This window comes from Salvelinus namaycush, chromosome 34 (assembly GCF_016432855.1).
Source record: "Salvelinus namaycush isolate Seneca chromosome 34, SaNama_1.0, whole genome shotgun sequence".
NCBI lineage: Eukaryota > Metazoa > Chordata > Actinopteri > Salmoniformes > Salmonidae > Salvelinus > Salvelinus namaycush.
Genome location: NC_052340.1, coordinates 13,444,985 through 13,466,454, shown reverse-complemented (window position 1 = coordinate 13,466,454; position 21,470 = coordinate 13,444,985). Strand labels below are relative to the sequence as shown.

At 45.7% G+C, this 21,470-nt stretch overlaps 1 protein-coding gene across 1 annotated transcript in view; it reads right to left on the bottom strand.

The window, feature by feature from the left end:
- The window catches only part of LOC120029183 (A-kinase anchor protein SPHKAP-like), a 34,612-nt gene that overhangs the window by 1,545 nt on the left and 11,597 nt on the right, over nt 1-21,470 (bottom strand). Inside the window, exons 4-11 of the mRNA XM_038974479.1 lie at nt 19,785-19,844; nt 18,594-18,737; nt 18,118-18,370; nt 12,939-16,374; nt 4,307-4,483; nt 3,248-3,331; nt 2,637-2,686; nt 138-319 (exon numbers count right to left, since the gene is read on the bottom strand). Coding sequence (XP_038830407.1) covers nt 138-319; nt 2,637-2,686; nt 3,248-3,331; nt 4,307-4,483; nt 12,939-16,374; nt 18,118-18,370; nt 18,594-18,737; nt 19,785-19,844 — 4,386 coding nt within the window. The remainder of the gene's footprint in view (nt 1-137; nt 320-2,636; nt 2,687-3,247; nt 3,332-4,306; nt 4,484-12,938; nt 16,375-18,117; nt 18,371-18,593; nt 18,738-19,784; nt 19,845-21,470) is intronic.

Below are 21,470 nucleotides of genomic sequence, written 5' to 3'. Positions count from 1 at the left end.
TCACACTCAGCCAGATTATCATGCTCCTTGTGCACTACACAAGACATGCACATAACAGAGTACAATACACACACACACACACACACGTAGGGGCATAATCAGAGTCTGTGTACCTGCATGTGCTGTGCTGCACCCACCTTGGACGTCCTCTCTTTACACTTCCTGAAGTAGACGGCATGCAGGCCCAGCTCGGAGGCAGCGATCCACTGCAGGGCCAAGCGCAGCTCTGAGTCCACACACTCTGGATCCAAGTCACAGTTGACCACCAGAAGCTCCCTGTGGCTGCTACTGCCGCCTACTGTCCACAGTGAGCTGCCCTCTGCAACACACACAGGAAATACATCACGCCCACTTTCTGTATACATCAAGCTCACTTCGTGTAGTTTCAATGCCAAAGCTACGCCGAGGTCCGATGGCACATTGGATGGATTTGGCACTAAATAGGTTGAAGTTAGGTTGGGTAAAGAGGGCTTGATACCATCAATGTTGGGGAGTAGTGAAATACATTTAGTTCAACTTTTTAATTACATTTTTCAGTAGCTTGGTGGTAGTTAAACTCAATTAAAATCTTGGTAGTGTTTTTAGTAGTTAATTACTTTGCCATTTAGTGGTGTAGCTAACTACTGGAACTAAACACTACTTTTTTTTGCACAAATAAAATATGGGTGAAGTAGGCAAGAATTGACTTTCTTTTTCGGCATCAGACCTGCCTAATTCTAACTTGAAACACTTCTTGTGTGCCTCATTCTCACTTTTTGTGTTTAAAAGGCTAAATTACACATTATGTTATTTTTCTGCAATTTGTTCTTGCAATTTAACATTTCAGATTTAGATATATAGTACCGGTCATAAGTTTTAGAACACCTACTCATTCAAGGGTTTTTCTTAATTTTTACTATTTTATACATTGTAGAATAATAGGGAAGACATCAAAACTATGAAATAACACATGGAATCTTGTAGTAACCAAAAAAGTGTCAAACAAATCCAAATATATTTTAGATTTGAGATTCTTCAAAGTAGCCACCCTTTGCCTTGATGACAGGTGTACACACTCTTAGCATTCTCTCAACCAGCTTCATGAGGTAGTCACCTGGAATGCATTTCAATTAACAGGTGTGGCTTGTTAACTTGTTATTTTGTGGAATTATTACTTTAAAGACATGAAGGTCAGTCAATGTGGAAAATGTCAAGAACTTTGAACGCTTCTTCAAGTGCAGTCGCAAAAACCATCAAGCACTATGATGAAACTGGCTCTCATGAAGACCGCCACAGGAAATGAAGACCCAGAGTTACATCTGCTGCAGAGGATAAGTTCATTAGAGTTACCAGCCTCAGAAATCGGCAATTAACTGCACCTCAGATTGCACATCACAGAGGTCAAGTAACAGACATTTCAACATCAACTGTTCAGAGGAGACTGCATGAATCAGGCCTTCATGGTCAAATTGCTGCAAAGAAACCACTACTAAAGGACACCAATAATAAGAAGAGACTTGCTTGGGCTAAGAAACATGGGCAATGGACATTAGACTGGTGGAAAACTGTCCTTTGGTCTGATGAGTCCAAATTTGAGATTTTTGGTTCCAACCGCCGTGTCTGTGTGTGAGACGCAGAGAAGGTGAACGGATGATCTCGGCATTTATTGGTTTGCACCGTGAAGCATGGAGGAGGAGGTGTGATGGTTTGGGGGTGCTTTGCTGGTGACACTGTCAGTGATTTTATTAGAATTTAAGTATCACTTAACCATCATGGCTACCACAGCATTCTGCAGCGATACACCATCCCATCTGGTTTGTGCTTAGTGGGACTATCATTTGGTTTTCAACAGGACAATGACCCAACACCTCCAGGCTGTGTAAGGGCTATTTGACCAAGAAGGAGAGTGATGGAGTGCTGCATCAGATGACCTGGCCTCCACAATCACCCGACCTCAACCCAATGGAGATGGTTTGGGATGAGTTGGACTGTAGAGTGAATGAAAAACAGCCAACAAGTGCTCAGCATATGTGGGAACTCCTTCAAGACTGTTGGAAAAGCATTCCAGGTGACTACCTCATGAAGCTAGCTGGTTGAGAGAATGCAAAGCTGTCATCAAGGCAAAGGGTGGCTACATTGAAAAATCTAAAATAGGTGAATGAGAATGAGTAGGTGTGTCCAAACTTTTGACGGGTACTGCAATTTCTCACGAAGTAGTTATGGGATATAGTGAATTACTTTAGTTAAGTAAGCTATATTTTTATTAAGGGTAACTTTAGTGAAGTTTAACTTCTTCCAGTGTGAAGTCATTTGTAGCTTGGTAAACTATATTTTCAGTGTAGCTTCCCCAACACTGGATACAATGCCGCTATATTGACCTAAATGTTTAACTGGCACCACAGCAGAGATAAAGCAGTGATATATTTACAATTTCGACATTTGAGTTAGAATATTCATAGAACACTGAGTGTGTAGAGATCTTACAGTGAAGAGGTTGTGAAGAGGCTGAATAGAAGTTATCGCGAAGACAAACGAGAACAAAGATGAGACAGTAGGGGAGACAGAGAGAGTTGAGTTTCCTGTGTGACAGATATAGACAGTAATGATATGGAAATGAGACAGTGTGTGTGTGTGTAAGACAAGGTGACACTACTCACCATTTACGTTCTCCTTGCTCTCCCTTAGGTGACCCTTGTCTGCCTCCTCACTGAGGACAGAGAACATGACCATTAAGACAATACAGTAGGTCGCGTTCTGATTTTTTCACGTTCTACCATTAGGCCAGATTTACTAAGCATCAGTTTTTTTTCAGTAATGGATAACACTCTAAAAACAAAGGAAGAAAAAGGAAAATATCATATTGTTCACCTTTCTGTCAATCTTAATCCTTCTCCTTACCTATTTGTTCTGTCCTGAATGTTTAATTTCCTTAACATTTTTGGGGGTGCAAACACTTATTTAATCTAGCAGTGGGCGTGAATTTACTTACTCCCTGTCATGGATTTAAAAACATTTAATTAGTGTAAGCATGGGGTAGCTAGCCGGATGGATCATCCACCACATTTCCTACATCGGTTGATCTCTTCATGAGGTGGTGAACAAGTACACACTTCATAAACAGGGTAGAGACTAGAGAGAATCAGACTGGAGCTTATGAGACTGCATTCTCCTGTTCAAAGGGCCTTATTTAAAGCCTCAGCGCTGTGTTGTAGGAGTGTAGCCTGTACGTTGTGGGAGTGTTTGCATGTTGTTAGGAGTTATCAGTTACCTGTTCACTGTGCTCTGACTGGGGATGTCAGACAAGCCCTCCAAGTCTGCCAGACCCAGGCTAGATGTGCTACTGTTCCCGTTCCTGCAAATCCAAACAGAACCAAAACTCATATCCTGTCTCTTGAAAGGCGACACAATCAGTGACTTGTGAAGGGAACAATAAGGAGCTGCAGTGAAGCGAGCAATGTTGTTCATTAGCTGGTGATTAACATAGAAACAGCAGCTGCAGCTGAGCAGGGTGGCTGGGCTGGCAGAGAGAACCTGACTGGCAATGGGCCCTTCCGTGTGGAGATGGGGGATGTGGAACGATTGAGAAGTCGGGCGGAGTGGGCGACCATGTCCAGTGTCAGCAGTGGAGTTAATCGGGGATGAGGTGGTCAGGTGGAGAGGAAGGCAACAGCGACCAGGTGTTTGTTTCTGCCACAGCTGGCAGGTTAAAGCAGTTCACATTTCATCCCCACTACTGTCAAGCTGAAGCCAGCCTGCCAGCCACACAGCCCTCCTCCTAGTCCTCTGGAGCCTAGAAACGTATCCACCCCACTCTTTGTTATCTATACCCTGATCTCATTTCTCCTGGCTTAGAGGAATGCCAGTAATAGACTTGCTACCTCAGTCTTTTGGCTTGGCTGTGTGTCAGTATGAGACTAGGAACTGAGAAATGGCACTAGCTGAAGCAGGGAATGATACAGCTAATGTTCTGTGGGCGTTTGATATGTGAAAAGCAGTGTGACATCATACCTATGCTAGCGCGGATGCAGCCCCACTCTCTCTGACTATATTTCAGCGCAGGCTGCAGGCCCCAAGAGCTCCACACCACGCTTGTTAAGGAGTAGGGCTCAGTGCACTAGGTGAGCTCTCTGCCAGTGAGCGGAAAGCCCCCAGGCAGACAGCTATTCCACTGCAGCAGCAAAGGCTGAAGACTGGCACAGGACAGCAAAGAGTGAGCAGCAATGGGCTGATGAGAGGGCGACGGACGGCGAGGGCGGTAGTAGCGGTAGGAGTGCTAGGAGCGGTGCATGATAGTACGGAGCAGCGGTTGGTTGCTACGGTTACTGACCCCTCGCTCAGCTGGATAAAACTACTGGTCTCCTCGTGGAGGTCGTCATCAGGGGCGATCTGGGACCAGCTTTCTGAGCTGTCCTCACTGCTAGCACTCAGAGAGCGCTTGTTTCGTTCATCTACAGCGGGTACCGCAGCGGGCGCAGAGGGCACTGCCGTCTTGTCTCTCTCAAAGCTGGGGAGAGCAAACAGCAGGGTCAACCACTGTATACTCTTAGAAAAATTTGTCCTTAAAGTGTTCTAGCAGGCTGTACCTGTAGGAACCTTTTATGGTTCTAGTTAGCCATTTTTTTCTAAGAGTGTACATACAGTGGCTTGCGAAAGTATTCACCCCCTTGTTTGTTTCACAAGAAAAAATATTTTGCATCTTCAAAGTGGTAGGTATGTTGTGTAAATCAAATGATACAAACCCCCCAAAAATCTATTTTAATTCCAGGTTGTAAGGCAACAAAATAGAAAAAATGCCAAGAAATAAGACAAAAAAACAGAACTTGAGCATGCATAACTATTCACCCCCCCAAAGTCAATACTTTGTTAGAGACACCTTTTGCAGCAATTACAGCTGCAAGTCTCTTGGGGTATGTCTCTATAAGCTTGGTACATCTAGCCACTGGGATTTCTGTCCATTCTTCAAGGCAAAACTGTTCCAGCTCCTTCAAGTTGGATGGGTTCCGCTGGTGTATAGCAATCTTTAAGTCATACCACAGATTCTCAATTGGATTGAGGTCTGGGCTTTGACTAGGCCATTCCAAGACATTTAATTGTTTCCCCTTAAACCACTCGAATGTTGCTTTAGCAGTATGCTTAGGGCCATTGTCCTGCTGGAAGGTGAACCTCCGTCCCAGTCTCAAATCTGTGGGAGACTGAAACAGGTTTCCCTCAAGAATTTCCCTGTATTGAACACCATCCATCATTCCTTCAATTCTGACCAGTTTCCCAGTCCCTGCCGATGAAAAACATCCCCACAGCATGATGCTGCCAACACTGTGCTTCACTGTGGGGATGGCTTCCTCAGGGGGATGAGAGGTGTTGGGTTTGCACCAGACATAGCGTTTTCCTTGATGGCCAAAAAGCTCCATTTTAGTCTCATCTGACCAGAGTACCTTCTTCCATATGTTTGGAGTGTCTCGCACATGGTTTTTGGCAAACACCAAACGTGTTTGCGTATTTTTTCTTTAAGAAATTACTTTTTTCTGGCCACTTCCGTAAAGCCCAGCTCTGTGGAGTGTACGGCTTAAAGTGGTCCTATGGACAGATACTCCAATCTCCACTGTGGAGCTTTGCAGCTCCTTCAGGGTTATCTTTGGTCTCTTTGTTGCTTGGTGGTGTCCCTTGCTTAGTGGTGTTGCAGACTCTGGGGCCTTTCAGTACAGGTGTATATATACTGAGATCATGTGACAGATCATGTGACACTTAGATTGCACACAAGTGGACTTTATTTAACTAATTATGTGACTTCTGAAGGTAATTGGTTGCACCAGATCTTATTTAGGGGCTTCATAGCAAAGGGGGTGAATACATATGCACGCACCACTTTTCCGTCGATTTTATTTCATTTTTTTTTTAAACAAGTTATTTTTTTCATTTCACGTCACCAATTTTGACTATTTTATGTATGTCCATTACATTAAATCCAAATAAAAATCAATTTAAATGACAGGTTGTAATGCAACAAAATAGGAAAAACGCCAAGGGGGATGAATACTTTTGCAAGGCACTGTATGGTGTGATAGGCTGGGAGACTGGGAGGAGCTCAACCCCTCTGATTTGATCTTCCCCCTCATTGGTTGATTTGGTTCCATATTTTTTTCTTGGGATACAGATTGTAAAATTATTGATTATAGAATGCAGTTTTTTAAAGTGTGCTATGTACTGTGACTCTACACATTTGATATTTGTGTTGGGCCGATGAAACTTGCTCATCACATATTACATACAACCCCCCACCACCACCACCAAGTATTGGCCTTTTTCAAATCTGTGCCCCTTTTATATAACCCAGGTCCTTTAGTGTGTAAAGGATTTTTTGTATTTGTACCTATCCAAATTAACCATAAATAAATAATGAAATGAAAGGCTGTAGTGTTGGCTGGTTTTTTAATGCAACAGAGCAACTGATGAATTTAAATCCTGATTAGATGATTGAAAGCTGCCAGATTCCCATAGTGGGTTAATGTGTTGTTTGTCAATGTCAATGAACCTCACATTTCCAAGGGAAAGACATTTCCAAGGGAAAGACTCACCTGGCGATCTGTTCAACGTCTGCCCTGGTCGTCTCCCCGTCTGGGGCAGGTACCCCGACCCCACTCCCCCCTCACTCCCGAGCTTTTGCTCGCCTCCAGCACACAGGCACTGTTGGGGCGAGTGACTCTGAACTTACAATGGCTAGACCCAAGTCGTTATATATTTTTTCTTGTGCATTTTGCTTTTTTGCTATTTGCCTCATGACTCCTGCATGCTTTGTTGACTATGAACTTTCTTGTTTACCCAACCGTGGGACAGACTATGTTTGTTCCCACACTCGGGACTCTGACTCTATTGGTTACACAGACTTTTGGCCTCCCATCCTATTCTAACCCCCTCTCGATGGCTTTGTATTCATGTCACCTGATGAAATTGCTGCATAATATGATCTTGTTGCCATTAATGCGCATTCAAATGTCATAAATCAACACTGCAGAGCTATCCCTGTCCTCTGCTGTGCCTTGATTGAATTACTGTTGATGATATCTGGAAATGTGCATGTACACCCTGGCCCATCTACTGTTGCTAACCCCAATTCTGACTTGTGCTCTGATATCTGTTGCACAGATTTCTGCTCTCGTAAAAGCCTGGGTTTTCTGCACATTAACACTAGAAGCTTATTACCTCAAATGAAAGTGTGGGTTCACAGCTCCAATTCAGGATGTTTTGGTCATTACTGAGACGTGGTTAAGAAAGAGTGTTTTGAATACTGATGTTAACCTTTCTGGTTATAACCTTTTTCGGCAAGACTGATCTTCCAAAGGTGGGGGAGTGGCAATCTTTACCAAGGATCACCTTCAGTGCTCAGTTGTCTCCACCAAGGCTGTCCCCAAACAATTTGATTTGCTGGTTTTTGTTGACTGTTGCTGGGTGTTATCGTCCTCCATCAGCACCGGCCTGTACCCTACCTGCCGTAAACTCTCTCCTGGCCCCTTACAGTAAGTCTGAATTTTTCCTGCTAGGTGACCTAAACTGGGACATGCTTAAACCACCTGACCAAGTCCTAAAGCAATGGGACTCCCTAAATCTTTCTCAGATTATTACCAATCCCACAAGGTATGACTCCAAACAACCAGAAAAGGCTACTCTCCTCAATGTTATCCTCACAAATAATCCTGATAGGTATCAGTCTGGTGTTTTCTGTAATGACTTTAGTGATCTTGATGTCTATAGTATTCTCTGTGGTATACAATCTGGTTTCTGCTCAGGTTATGGATGTGTCACTGCAACCTTAAAGGTCCTCAATGATGTCACCATTGCCCTTGATTCTAAGCAATGTTGTGCTGACATTTTTATTGACTTGGGCAAAGCTTTTGAAACGGTAGACCATTCCATTGTTGTGGGCCGGCTAAAGATTATTGGTGTCTCTGAGCGGTCTTCGGCCTGGTTTGCTAACTACCTCTCTCAAAGAGGGCAGTGTATAAAGTCAGGACATCTGTTGTCTCAGCCACTTCCTGTCACCAAGGGTGTACCCCAAGGCTCGATCCTAGGCCCCACGCTCTTCTCAATTTACATCAACAACATAGCTCAGGCAGTAGGAAGCTCTCTCATCCATTTATATGCAGATGATACAGCCTTATACTCAGCTGGCGCCTCCCCGGATTTTGTGTTAAACGCTCTACAACAAAGCTTTCTTAGTGTCCAACAAGCTTTCTCTGCCCTTAACCTTGTTCTGAACACCTCCAAAACAAAGGTCATGTGGTTTAGTAAGAAGAACGCCCCTCTCCCCACAGGTGTGAATACTACCTCTGAGGGTTTAGAGCTTGAAGTAGCCACCTCATAGAAGTACTTGGGAGTTTGGCTAACAGTACACTGTCCTTATCTCAGCACATATTCAAGTTGCAGGCTAAGGTTAAATCTCTACGTGGTTTCCTCTATCGTAATTGATCCTCTTTCACCTCATTTGCCAAACTAACCTGATTCAGATGACCATCCTACCCATGTTAGATTACGGAGACGTAATTTATAGATCGGCAGGTAAGGGTGCTCTCGAGCGGCTAAATGTTCTTTACCATTCGTACATCAGAATTGCCACCAATTCTCCTTATAGGACACATCACTGCACTCATTACTCCTCTGTAAACTGGCCATCTCTGTATACCTGGCGCAAGACCCATTGGTTGATTGGTTGATGCTTATTTATAAAATCCTCTTAGGCCTCACTTCTCCTATCTGAGATACCTGATGCAACCCTCATCCTCCTCATACAACACCCGTTCTGCCAGTCACATTCTGTTAAAGGTCCCCAATGCACACACATCCCTGGGTCGAGGAGCCCTGGCACCTAAAGACTCTCAGACCATGAGAAACAAGATTCTCTGTTCTGATGAAACCAAGATTGAACTCTTTGGTCTGAATGCCAAGAGTCACTTCTGGAGGAAACCTGGCACCATCCCTACGGTGAAGCATGGTGGTGGCAGCATCATGCTGTGGGGATTTTTTTTCAGAGGCAGGGACTTGGAGACTAGTAAGGATCGAGGCAAAGATGAACAGAGCAAAGTACAAAGAGATTCTTGATGAAAACCTGCTCCATAGGACCTCAGAATGGGGCGAAGGTTCACCATCCAACAGGACAACGGCCCTAAGCACACAGCCAAGACAACGCAGGAGTGGCTTCGGGACAAGTCTCTGAATGTCCTTGAGTGGCCCAGCAAGAGCCCGGACTTGAACCCAATCAAACATCTCTGGAGAGACATGAAAATAGCTGTGCAATAACACTCCCCATCACACCTGACAGAGCTTGAGAGGATCTGCAGAGAAGAATGGGATAAACTCACCAAATACAGGTGTGCCAAGCTTGTAGCGTCATTCCCAAAAAGACTTGAGGCTGTAATAGCTGCCAAAGGTGCTTCAACAAAGTACTGAGTAAATGGTCTGAATACCTATGTAAATGTGATATTTCCGTTTTTTATGTTTTATAAATTTGCTCAATTTTCTAAAAACCAGTTTTGATTTGTCATGTGTTATTGTGTCTAGGTTGAGAAAAAAAACACAATTTAATATATATATTTTTTTATAATGCTGTAACATAACAAAATGTGGAAATGGTCAAGGGGTCTGAAAACTTTATGAATGCACTGCATGTGTGTATTGGTTCCATATTTATAGCACACAATGACTACATCAAGTTTGTGACTCTACACATTTGTTGGATACATTTGCTGTTTCTTTTGGTTGTGTTTCAGATTGTATTGTGTCATTTTGGAGCGTTGGACTAGTAACCGCAAGGTTGCAGATCGATTCCCCGAGCTGACAAGGTAGAAATCTGGCGTTCTGAACAAGGCAGTTAACCCACTGTTGCTAGGCCGTCATTGAAAATACGAATTTGTTCTTAACTGACTTGCCTAGTTAAATAAAGGAAAAAATAAATAAAAAACGAACTGTGGATAACAGTCGTTCAAGTTCATATTGGCAAAGCGATTCACATTTCTTGCTAGCTAACCAATTGCATCTCTAGCTATTTAGCTTGCTAAATAAATATATACGCTAGCCCAGGGGTGTCAAACTCAATCAGTGCACGGGCCTTATTGAAAAACACAATGAATTCGCAGGCCAGATGTGCAACTGCGACCCAAACTGGCCATTGTTTTATTAGAAAAAATATGGCCCTTTATAATGTCCACTTAACGTTATGTCCATAGGATGATGTATATAGAAATCATATTTTTCCAGCTTTTGCTTCCCTGCTTGTATATGTGCATAATATAATGTGACCTTAATCAAAAGTATTTAATAACTCCAAATAACAAAAATGTATAGCTGTAGGTTGTTGTAACATTTAAACTTAAAACATGTTTTTCATTGTTTTGCACAGCGTGGATCATCGGTGTGGTTGAATGCAGCGTTGCTGTATGGTGTACTCAAAATGTATTGTAGTTGAGTGGCCAGCCTAGGCTACTGCTCAAATGTTGTTATAATAGGCCTACACGTTTCTCCTTTGCATTGTGTTTTGTTGCAGGTTTAGTTTTTTGGTTATTCATTGTCAAGCTTAACCGAAGCTAGACAGCCACATTTTACACTTTCCCTCCGCTGCACGCTGTAAGCCGGACACACGAAAGCAATCAGTGAAGTTGAATTTACTGATGCCAGCGCATCAGGCAGTAATTTCATAGAGTAGATTACTCAACTGTTGACTAATTCATACTAGTTTGTGTCCTATTCGGCCCACGGGCCTTGTGTTTGACACGTGTGCTAGCCTATTAGCCAAGTTATAACTGGCTAGTGATCATTGTCCTTGCGAGTTTGATTATAGTGTAACGACCCTGGGTTTATAAGCGCGGAAATCGACTCTGCCGCACGAGCATGCATTTGCGGTACAGTCGATAGCGCGCCGGAACTCGGGCTACAAGGTCGAGGGTTCGAGACCTGCTCCCTGCCTGTTTCATTACAATATTGACATTTCCAGCTTTAGTTACAGCCTTCCGATTTTGAGTAATTGAAACTGAAACAGTGCGTCCTAAATGGGTGGAGGCAGCAAACGATGTATGAGGCAAGCTGTGATTTACAAGAAATGGTAGTCCAAAATCATGCATTGTACTGCATCCATATAATCTGCCAACAATGGCTTACTGTACGTCATGGAATTTTTGGTCAAATATATATATATTTTTTTACTCTTATAAAGTTGGTTTTGAAGAATAAACTGGGAATTTTATATTTTTTTTACTGATATGATTGTCGGTTTCATATCTGCAAAGTAATTCAAACGCTGTCAGTTCCACTATAAATTAGTCAAAAGTTTAGTCCCATATTCCTTGCACGCAATGACTAAATCAATCTTGTGACTTAACAAACTCGTTGGATGCATTTACAGTTTGTTTTGGGTTATGTTTTGCCAGTACCTGAATGATGACAGCAGTACTTTTCTTTCTAATTAAGTAGATAAGATGTTTCATCGTGAATAATGATTAGGGAGATGCCGTTAAGAGGCAACAACAAAACATGCTAACCTCTCACCATTACCAATAACTGGGGAGGTCAGAATTTTTTTGGGGTATGATCTTTGTGCCTCTGTAACCTTCTCATTCATCATTATTCACGATTCATTCATGATTATCCATAATCATGGTAGCATCCACATGAATGTAGAAGTGTTCAGAAACATCTTCTATTCTTACTTACAATAAAAGTGACTCCAAAATGGCACAAAATATTATTCACCATTCAGTTCCTATTGGGCAAAACATAACGGGCAATTCCATGGTAACAGAAAAACAAAAAAACTATTATTGCAAAGTTAAACAAACCATACAACACAAGGTTGACTTAACAATTTCCAGAGAAAATGTTTAAAATAAAATATTTACTTGAAGAACAGAATAACAGCACAAACCATTGCTTTTTGTTTGAAATACATTTTAAAGAAAAAAATCTGAGCATCATTCTGTTAGCTTGGAATTGTCCAAATCCAGAACACAACCAAAACAAACCGCAAATGCATCCAACAAGTTTGTAGTCACAAGCTTCATGTAGTCATTGCCTGCAAGGAATACGGGACCAAATACCAACATGTGGATTACTTTAATACAAGTGAATGTGTACAAATACTTGTGAATTCTTCAAATGGGGGACTAGATATATAAAGTGCTTTCATTACTAAACTGTAAAACAGATTACGAATGAAAATACCCTCAACTAAAAGCTGACATTCTGTACTCTCGCCTAATATGAAATATCTAAAATGCTGGAGTATAGAGCAAAATAAAAAATGTTGCTTTACTGTCCAAATACATATTTATTTATTTAACCTTTATTTAACTAGGCAAGTCAGTTAAGAACAAATTCTTATTTACAATGACGGCCTACACTGGCCAAACCTGGATGACGCTGGGCCAATTTTGCACCGCCCTTTGGGACTCCCAATCACGGCCGGTTGTGATACAGCATGAATTCGAACCAGGGTGTCTGTAGTGATGCCTCTAGCACTGAGATGCAGTGCCTTAGACTGCTGCGCCCCTCGGGAGCATATGGGGGAGTGTATATATATGTGTGTGTGTTTGGGTTTGTATGAGTGTTTATGAGTGTCTGCAGTATGTCGTGACTAGAGGCATGTCTATGCCACCTTGAAGATCAAGGTTAGCTTTAGATAAAAGCTGTAGCCTCCAACACAGAAACATGACTCATAACCTGGCTGTGGGTGTGTATAACCCCAGAGACTTTCACAGTAGACTACGTTCTCTCTGTGGATGCAGTAGAAGCCATTATGTGGCTGGGTCTCTGATACCCAACACTATAAAGAGTTTAACAACTCATGGATGATTTTTGATTTATAAACAAATTAGGTCACAATTCAAGGTGTTTTGGTGTTTTGGAAAGATACTACCATCTCTCTCTGTTTGAGGGTGCGATTGACTCACAGGGGAATCGCTCACTGAGAGAGAGCTTACCTGCTGCGGCTCACAGAGGCCCTCTCAGGGCGCCACTGGGTTGTCCCCTCAGGGGGCGCTGGGTCCCAGGGGTGATGCCAGGCCCTTTCCACCGGGTTCCCAGACTCCGGATCGTCCCTCTGATCTGTCTCGATGTGGATCACCGGTACAGGGACCTCCCTGGGGCCTCTGATGGGGGGACCCGCTGCTGTACATGTGCTGTCTCCGCCCCCTCCTGGTTGCTCCTGGCTGGCTCTGCTCCGGGTGCAGCCAGGGCGGGACTGTTTGAAGCCTCTCCTCCTCTCCCCCACGGGCATGTGTTGTTGTCGCCCCACCACGCCCCCTCCTCCGGCGCCATCCCCTTCCTGCAGGACAGACTTCCCGGTTTCCACGATGTCTGCGGCCAGGCGGTTGGCATACTGCAGCATGTGGGTCTGGGACTCTGCATCCACCAGGTCAATGCTATCCTCCGGGTCCGCAATGATCTTGTTCTTCCGCATCAGGGACTCAATGGAGCTGGACCAGGTCTCATGGATCAGCATGTCGGTGATCTGGTCAGTCTGGCCCCTTTGGTACAGACATGAGTCAGACTTGCAGAGGCCCGTGGCAGACACCTGCACCGAGTTGGTGGGGTAGATGTTGAGCGTGTCCCCGTGCACATTGCGGACGAAGCCATCAAAGGAGTTGGCCTTGATGGGCGAGTTGACGGTCAGCCTGGAGTCTGAGAAACGTCTGTCCGGCACGGAGGACTGACGGATACAGAAGAGGGTTCTGGGAGATGGAGGCAATAGGCTGTTGCTCCACTCTTTAGTTCTTCCCATACTGTAGTCTTTGCTCTCCATGTCCATGTCTTTGAGCATGAACCTGTAGAACTCCTCCGTGATGCTCTCCGTACTGGACTGCTTGGACAGACAGGAGGTGGCCCTCACATTGAGGTGGCCGTTCTTCTTGGTGGCTGCCTGCTGCACGGCTGCCGCCAGGATGCTGCTGGCGTTCTGCCCGGCGTAGTAGTCCAGGAGCAGGTCAAAACCCCGGCCCTCCATCTCCATCTGGTTCACCATGAAGCGGGAGAACTCGTCCGTAATGCTCTCGCAGCTAGACTGCTTGGAGATGGAGCCTCCCCTGCTCAGGTTCTGGCCCAGCCGGCTACCAGGGCCCAGGGTATTGGGGGTACCCGGGGGGCCTGCGTCCTCCTCTGGGATGCTTTCGTAGCTGGCGGCCTTGCCCCGGCTCCACCGCTCGCACTGCAGCCGACTGCGGGTCTGCTGGCCGGGCTTGGAGGTGTCAACTACGTTGAGCTCGGGGCAGTTCATGATGCGGGCGGTGACCTCGGAGGCAAAGAGTGCGAATGGGTCAAGAGTCTGGGGCATGTCGTCTAGGTTGACGGTCTCATCCACCACGCGGTTGACCAGGCACTCCATCAACTCAGGCTGCTCTTCCGTCTTCCTCTTGATCTCACTGAGGCGTGGCGGCCGGTGCTTTTTGGATACCACACCGCCGTTCTGGCCCTCCTTTCTGCGGAGGGCCGTGCAACAGGAGGGCAGCAGGTAGCCCCCCTCGGGGTAGTAGCCGGCTGCGCCCTTCAGGGCACAGAACCACGGCTGCTTCCCGCTGGAATTATCCAGGCAGATGGCGGCCAGCTCAGTGGCCATGGAGACCACGGTGGTGGCCAGGTCATCAGCGAAGTAGTTGACGGGGGTAGTTCTGGACTCTGAGTCCATCTTTAGGCAGGTGGAGGAACTAAAAGAGGACTGAGGGGTCAGAGAAGACTGTCTGCTGTCCGTACTGGCTCTCCATCTTTTCTCTGTGCCCAGGGATGAAGAGACCTGGTGGGGTAAGCTCTCTGTAAAAGGCTCTCTGATGTTTCCTCTGGCCTGCTGGCCCTGGAGGTCATAGCAGTCCTTAGTAGAGGACGAGACTATAGTCGGAGCTTGTCTGAGCTGCTGCTGCTCTCTGAAATGTGGCGAGCTGTGAGACCCATAAGGTTCACTCTCCCTCTCCTCGAGTCCATATTTGTCCTCCCTTATCGCGGAGTAGATGGGCGTCTTCTCTGCCCAGTGGGCTTCACAATTATCGGGCTGGCTGGAGCCGACGAAGCACTGTAATTGACTTAATGGTTCCTTGGTGGTGGCGGCCACCTCGTAGTCCCTGGAGCCGACATCACCCTCTTGTCTGTCAAACGACCCTATATCACATTTGGAAATGTCACCGATCCGCTTTGAAGTGAGACAAAGGACGTCGAAGAGCACATTGCTCACGCTCTCCTGCAGAAAGCCCTGGATATCAGGGACGTCTTTGCCCGGGCCTTCTAGTTCTCTTTTCTTTTTCGCTTTCTCAAATGCGTGCTTGAAGAGGCCATTGGCCACCTCGCTGATGAAATCGTCCACCTCAGTCTCATCCATCTTGTCCAGATAGGACTTTTTGGGAGACGTGATGCCATCCACGATCCTGTTGTGGGTGGACTCCAGTAGGTGGGCCACACTCTTGTAGTCCTGGGGCTGAGCCAGCACCCCTGCTGCCTCCTTGTGAAGAACTTCAGCGATGCTGGTGCGGAAGGCCTCGATGCTGGTTCCCTCGGCAACGCTGCAGTGAAGAGTGATGGCCGTGGAGGCCTGCGCTGCAGATAGGAGTCCCACGGAGGCGGCTGAGTAGACCTCGGTGGTGGAGTCGTCTTCTGACTCGCAGCCCCCCTCCTCGGCCTCTTCAGCTAGCTCCACCACGGCCACTGCCCCTGCCACCTGGGCCATACCGCACATGGCTGAGGAGAAGGAGTAGTCAGTGCCCTCAGGGTCTCTCTGTCCCTCTCTCTCCATGTCCTCCTCTGTTGGCTCCATCGCTAGCTGCTCTGCTACCTGTGGGCTGGAGATGGTGCCGATGACGCTGGCAGCACATGTCAGGGCCCGCTGCAGGGGTTTGTTGGGGTGGCGTCCAATGGTAGTGGTAGTAGGGTGGAAGCTATGGGCCTCTGGTCCGTGTTCCGCCGTTACCTGTCTGGCAGCACCACCAACACCATACTCCACAGCCACGTGAGAGGCCTGAGTACCCAGCCACTCCGGCAGGCCCTCGCAATTATCCGGGCTCTGCACTATGACGATCTTAGGCAGCTCGAAAGAGCAGACGCGTGCACGAGAGGGCTCCTCCGCTCCTGTCCTGGTAAGGCCGGCGGGGGGGCGGTGGCTGCCAGGGGACATGCTTACAGCAGCCTCGGTGGCGAAGGACGGTTCGTCCTGAGACAGGTGGATGAAGGCGTCCTGCAGTACCGATTCAGCCAGGTTGGTGGCGTAGTGGCCGGCCGACTCCTTATTGTGGTGACCGCTAGCTCTCGCCGGTGCCCTTCCTCCTTGTTTCTTGGTGGCTGGGGGGGCGCAAATGGTCTCCTCAGAGTCCTCGCTGTCCTGCCACTGGTTCTGGCCCAGGCGTCCCCTCTGACACACAGGTCTGTCGCTGTGTGCTGCGTCTGCCAAGCCCACTGCCACATCACTGCACTCTGGCTCATTGGGGAGAGAGAGAGAGAGAGAGGCATGTCCAGACCTGTTAGAGAATAGTTCCATCAAACTCCCAATGTGCCACAACAACAGCAATGACAACCCAGCTCTGGTTTAACCAAGCTAGCAATAACACTTTCACTGAGCAGCATTTACCCACTCAAACCTGACTATAGCTACCAACCAAACCCTAGCTGGTCCCAGTTAAGTTTGTGCTGTCTTACCAATGACCATAAGAGTTGGGTACACAGGCTATAATACAACACAAACAGATCTGGGTAAAGGCTAACTTACCCCCATGCAAAGTAAAAAAGAGCAACCTATTTGATTATAAATATTACTGGTACATTGACTCAAAGGAGAGGCTAACCTTCACACAGTGTTGGTTCTAATTTCATACAGGCAGGGCTGAGAACAATACAGATACAAAATACTATAAACCTCAGTGTATCCAAATAAACTACAAAACATATAAAATACATGTATTTTCTATTTTAAAATACCAAAATACATTTGCATGTGCCGGCCCGAACAGAAACAAAATTCTCAGTATCAGTTACAAATTCTTTTTTACTTGCAATGACTATAATATGTTGTTTAACTACCTTAGTTGAGCAAGTCACTCTGGATAAGCGTGTCTGCTAAATGACCAAAAAATGTAATGTATACAGTATGTGAAAATGAACATACCAAAATGAACTGCAAAGAAAGCACTCTGGGTATTGTTTTGGGTGGAGCTCATGAATAATACTCATTATGCTTTGCAATTGTTCATTTTTACATATACATTTAGTTCATTTAGCAGATGCATTTATCACACCATAGTGCCATCAGACTTCTGATACCAATGCAATGAAAGGGGGGCCACAAAATGTGAACCACTATAAATTACAGTATTTAGATACATTGGAGTGTAGTTCATCCCAATGTAATTAAAATGACAAAATACACAGAAGTAATTAAAATACGTATTTCAAATACATGTAACATAAATACTGTCCATCTCTGCATACAGGAGATGAATTATAGATAAGGGGAGACTGCAGAAAAGCACAGCCAAGCTCAGGGCCATATACTGTATATGAATCTCAATCATACACGCACTAAGGAGCTACGAAGCCAGCCACAGAGAAGTGTTTTAACAGATGAAGAGTGACAGGCACGAGAGAACAAGAGAACAACAGCACAATCGGATGGGCGCCTGTCGTTCCCTTTTGAAACGAGACGAGGGACATCTTCAGTGGTAAGAATAGCTTTCAAGGAACATGTAGACTATTGGTGATTTCCATACTGAAGACTCTACAATAAACACTACATCAATAACAACTTAGATTCTTATTGAGGTTCTCAGCACCTATACACTGACCTGTTTTGAGAGGAGGCTACTGAATAATGTATTACCTTACAAAAATGTCAGATTTTTCCTCCCAAAATGAGTGCTTCACGTTAGTAGATTTGTAAATAATAAATGATTTATCCCATTTAGCATCCACTTTTGTCGAAAGTGACCTAGAACAGTGACTGAGATCGACATTTTCATATTGGTGCCCCAAGCAAGGATCAAACCCACAAACCTGCCGTTGCTATCCTCATGCTATACAAACTTAGCCACATAGGACTACATTACTCTACTTTCATATTCACCACATATGTCAGTAAAATATATACAACTCAAATACAGTACATGGGTATTCAAAAGGATGAGAGAAAATCACCATTTCGTAAGCCGTCATCCTCGCTGTCATCCCCCAGGTGTTCTGAGGCAGTGAGGAAGTCCTCCTCTATGGATGAGAAGGAGCGGTTGGTGTCGTCATCCAGCCTCTGCCCTGCCATCATCCGCCCCTGGGACCCCTGCCTCTCCTGACCCCACTGTAGCCCGATCAGGAACTTGTTGATCTCATAGATGATGCAGGTGGGCCGCCGGCCCCCAGCACACTGGACCAGGCACACATCTGTACACCTCTGGCCCTGGAGGCAATACACACACACATACACACACACACACACACACACACACACACACACACACACACACGAAGGAAAGAATTCAATCATTGATAAGTTCTACCTTGTCTCCTCGTGTAATACTCAGAGCTGACGAGTCAGTCAATGAGTGGATGGATTGGGATGGAGGGATCTCAACAAACCATAACATGAGAAGGAAGAAGTGTTTGTGTGTGTGTGTTCTCACCTGTGTGTGGGTGGGGTACTGGTGAAGGTGAGAGGGGTCCGGAGTCTCCAAACCACCGAGCAGCAGGATCTCGTTCACCTTGGGCTGTCGCACGCTCAGAGAGCCAACCAGTTTGGGCAGGTCTGGAGAGATTGAGGCCAGTTTCTAGGGGAAAGAGAGACGTCACCCACAGTCACTGTGATAGTCACACAGGCAGTCATCAGCAGCAAAAACCTGATAATTACCTAAACAAATCAACCCCCCTCACCCAGGCTAATTATCCTGAATCCATGGCAACAGAGCCAGTGTTTACGATGGTTAAGAAAGACTGGGGGAACAGGAGGAGAAGAAAGAGACGAGAGGATGAGAGAGGGAGTAGAGGAGTTAATGGGTAGGGGGGAGGAAAGGGGAGGAGGGAGGAGAGCATGGGTAGGGGGAAGGAGAGGGAAGAGAGGATATGAGAGGAGAGCATGGGTAGGGGGGAGGAGAGGGTATGAGAGGAGAGCATGGGTAGGGGGGAGGAGAGGGTATAAGAGGAGAGCATGGGTAGGGGTGAGGAGAGGGTATGAGAGGAGAGCATGGTTGGGGGGAGGAGAGGGTATGAGAGGAGAGCATGGGTAGGGGAGAGGAGAGGGTATGAGAGGAGAGCATGGGTAGGGGAGAGGAGAGGGAAGAGAGGATATGAGAGGAGAGCATGGGTAGGGGGGAGAAAGGGGAAGAGAGGATATGAGAGGAGAGCATGGGTAGGGGGAGGAGAGGGAAGAGAGGATATGAGAGGAGAGCATGGGTAGGGGGGAGAAAAGGGAAGAGAGGATATGAGAGGAGAGCATGGGTAGGGGGAAGGAGAGGGAAGAGAGGATATGAGAGGAGAGCATGGGGTGGCAGGTAGCCTAGTGGTTAGAGCGTTTGGCCAGTAACCGAAAGGTTGCTGGATTGAATCCCTGAGCTGACAAGGTAAGAATCTGTCGTTCTGCCACTGAACAAGGCAGTTAACCCACTGTTCCCCCGGTAGGCCATTATTGTAAATGAGAATTTGTTCTTAACTGACTTGCTTAGTTAAATCAATAAATAAATGGGTAGGGGAAGAGAGGATATGAGAGGAGAGCATGGGTAGGGGAGAGGGAAGAGAGGAGAGCATGGGTAGGGGAGAGGGAAGAGAGGAGAGCATGGGTAGGGGAGAGGGAAGAGAGATGAAGAGAGAAGCCAGCACACCTTGATGCAGCTGTCGTTGTGACGATCCACCTTCTGCTGGTCCAGATTCACAAAGCACATCTGCAATGAGAGGGAAAAAGCTTCAGAACATTGGCTTTACTCAGATAAAAACTGACAGAGGACGCAAACATGCTGTGTTAGCCCTCACTGGCCATTTACAAGCCTCTAGCAGGAGGTGATTTTGGAGGTATGGCAACGTAAGACTAAGCAGGACACAACAGGGCTAATTGGCACCCACTCAGTCAGTCAGTCCCCAGGGAGCGAGCGACAGTCCCTACATACAGAATTTCACTGAATGGGTCCCAAATTACACCCTATTCCCTATATAGTGCATTACTTTTGACCAGAGTCCCTATTTGCCCTGGTCAAAGAAGTGCACTATATAGGGAATGAGGTGCTATTTTAAATGCAGAATAATCTCATCGATTGCTTTCCCATTGTTTACTCAGGGGTGGGTTTTCCAAAGCAATCGTAGATGTATTGGTATGTTATTTCACTTGCCAACCCAGACTGTTGAACAGCAAAGTGCTATGAATGTTGTTCATTCATGCATAGAACATTGGCCGCCCCATCAAACATCGATTTTCATAAGTGTTACTCTGTCACGGCAGTGCGGCTGGATTGTGGATAGAAATTATGTAAAAGTTCAGCTACAAATGCTTTGGGAAAGTATTAATCAATAATTGAGTTAATTAGAAAAGGGGCGTGAGGCATAGCCCTTGGTTGCAGAAGGATCATAACTTTATTTTCTTCTCAATGACCAATAAACAGCCCCTCCCCCATCTGTAACACACAGGCACACACTCCATAACCAGGTCTTCTTCTTATCTATCCATCGTTCTCTACAGCTCTCTCTCTATTCATCCCAGATGAATTTATATACCAGGTTCATCTCTCCAAAACCAATATATCATCAAGAGAATCAGAAGGAGAAATACAAACAGATGCAGCAACTGAAACTGGAACGAATGGCCCAATCGGTTTAGAGATAAAACAGTTCTATCTGCCAATCAGGCTAAATCTGGAAGTGTGTTACTCTGTGACATCATGGATGTTAGTCTCTGTTACGAGTGTATTTGATTGACATTTTCCTCTTTTACAAATTAGTCTTGCACCCCATTTTATTCCACATACTTTCTGCCTATTTCATTGGTATGTTATCAACAGCAACATATAGGGTGAAACACTGAGCTAATCATCCTAAAGCTGAAAAGGGGACAGAATTGAACGGCGGAAACAGAACGGCGAAAGCAGCTTGGAAACTGGAGTGGTGCTCTTTATCGGTAGAGTTAAATGTCCACCGGAGTGAAACAACATAACAATTTCACCCCTGTTTACATTATCAGCATCACATTCAGCCTTTTCCCTACATTTTTTCACGAAAGCCCACTCTGGTACTTGTACAACCCATTTAGAAGCTGTCTTATTATAATGGTGGTTCTATCAAGCCCGTGCATGCTGAGGTGTTGTGAAGGTTATCAAATGATTGGGCTTATTGTGTCTTGCATGCAGGTCAAAGCAATTGCAGAGAAAAATAAGCAGATGACTGTTGGAGAATGAGAAAGAGCGAGGGCGAAACGGGAGAAAAAAAGAAGAGGGAGGGAAGAGGAACGAGGTAGAGAGAGGAGATGAAAAAATAGGAGATATGGTGCCCTTCCCAAGGACAAAATCATTTAACCAAATCAC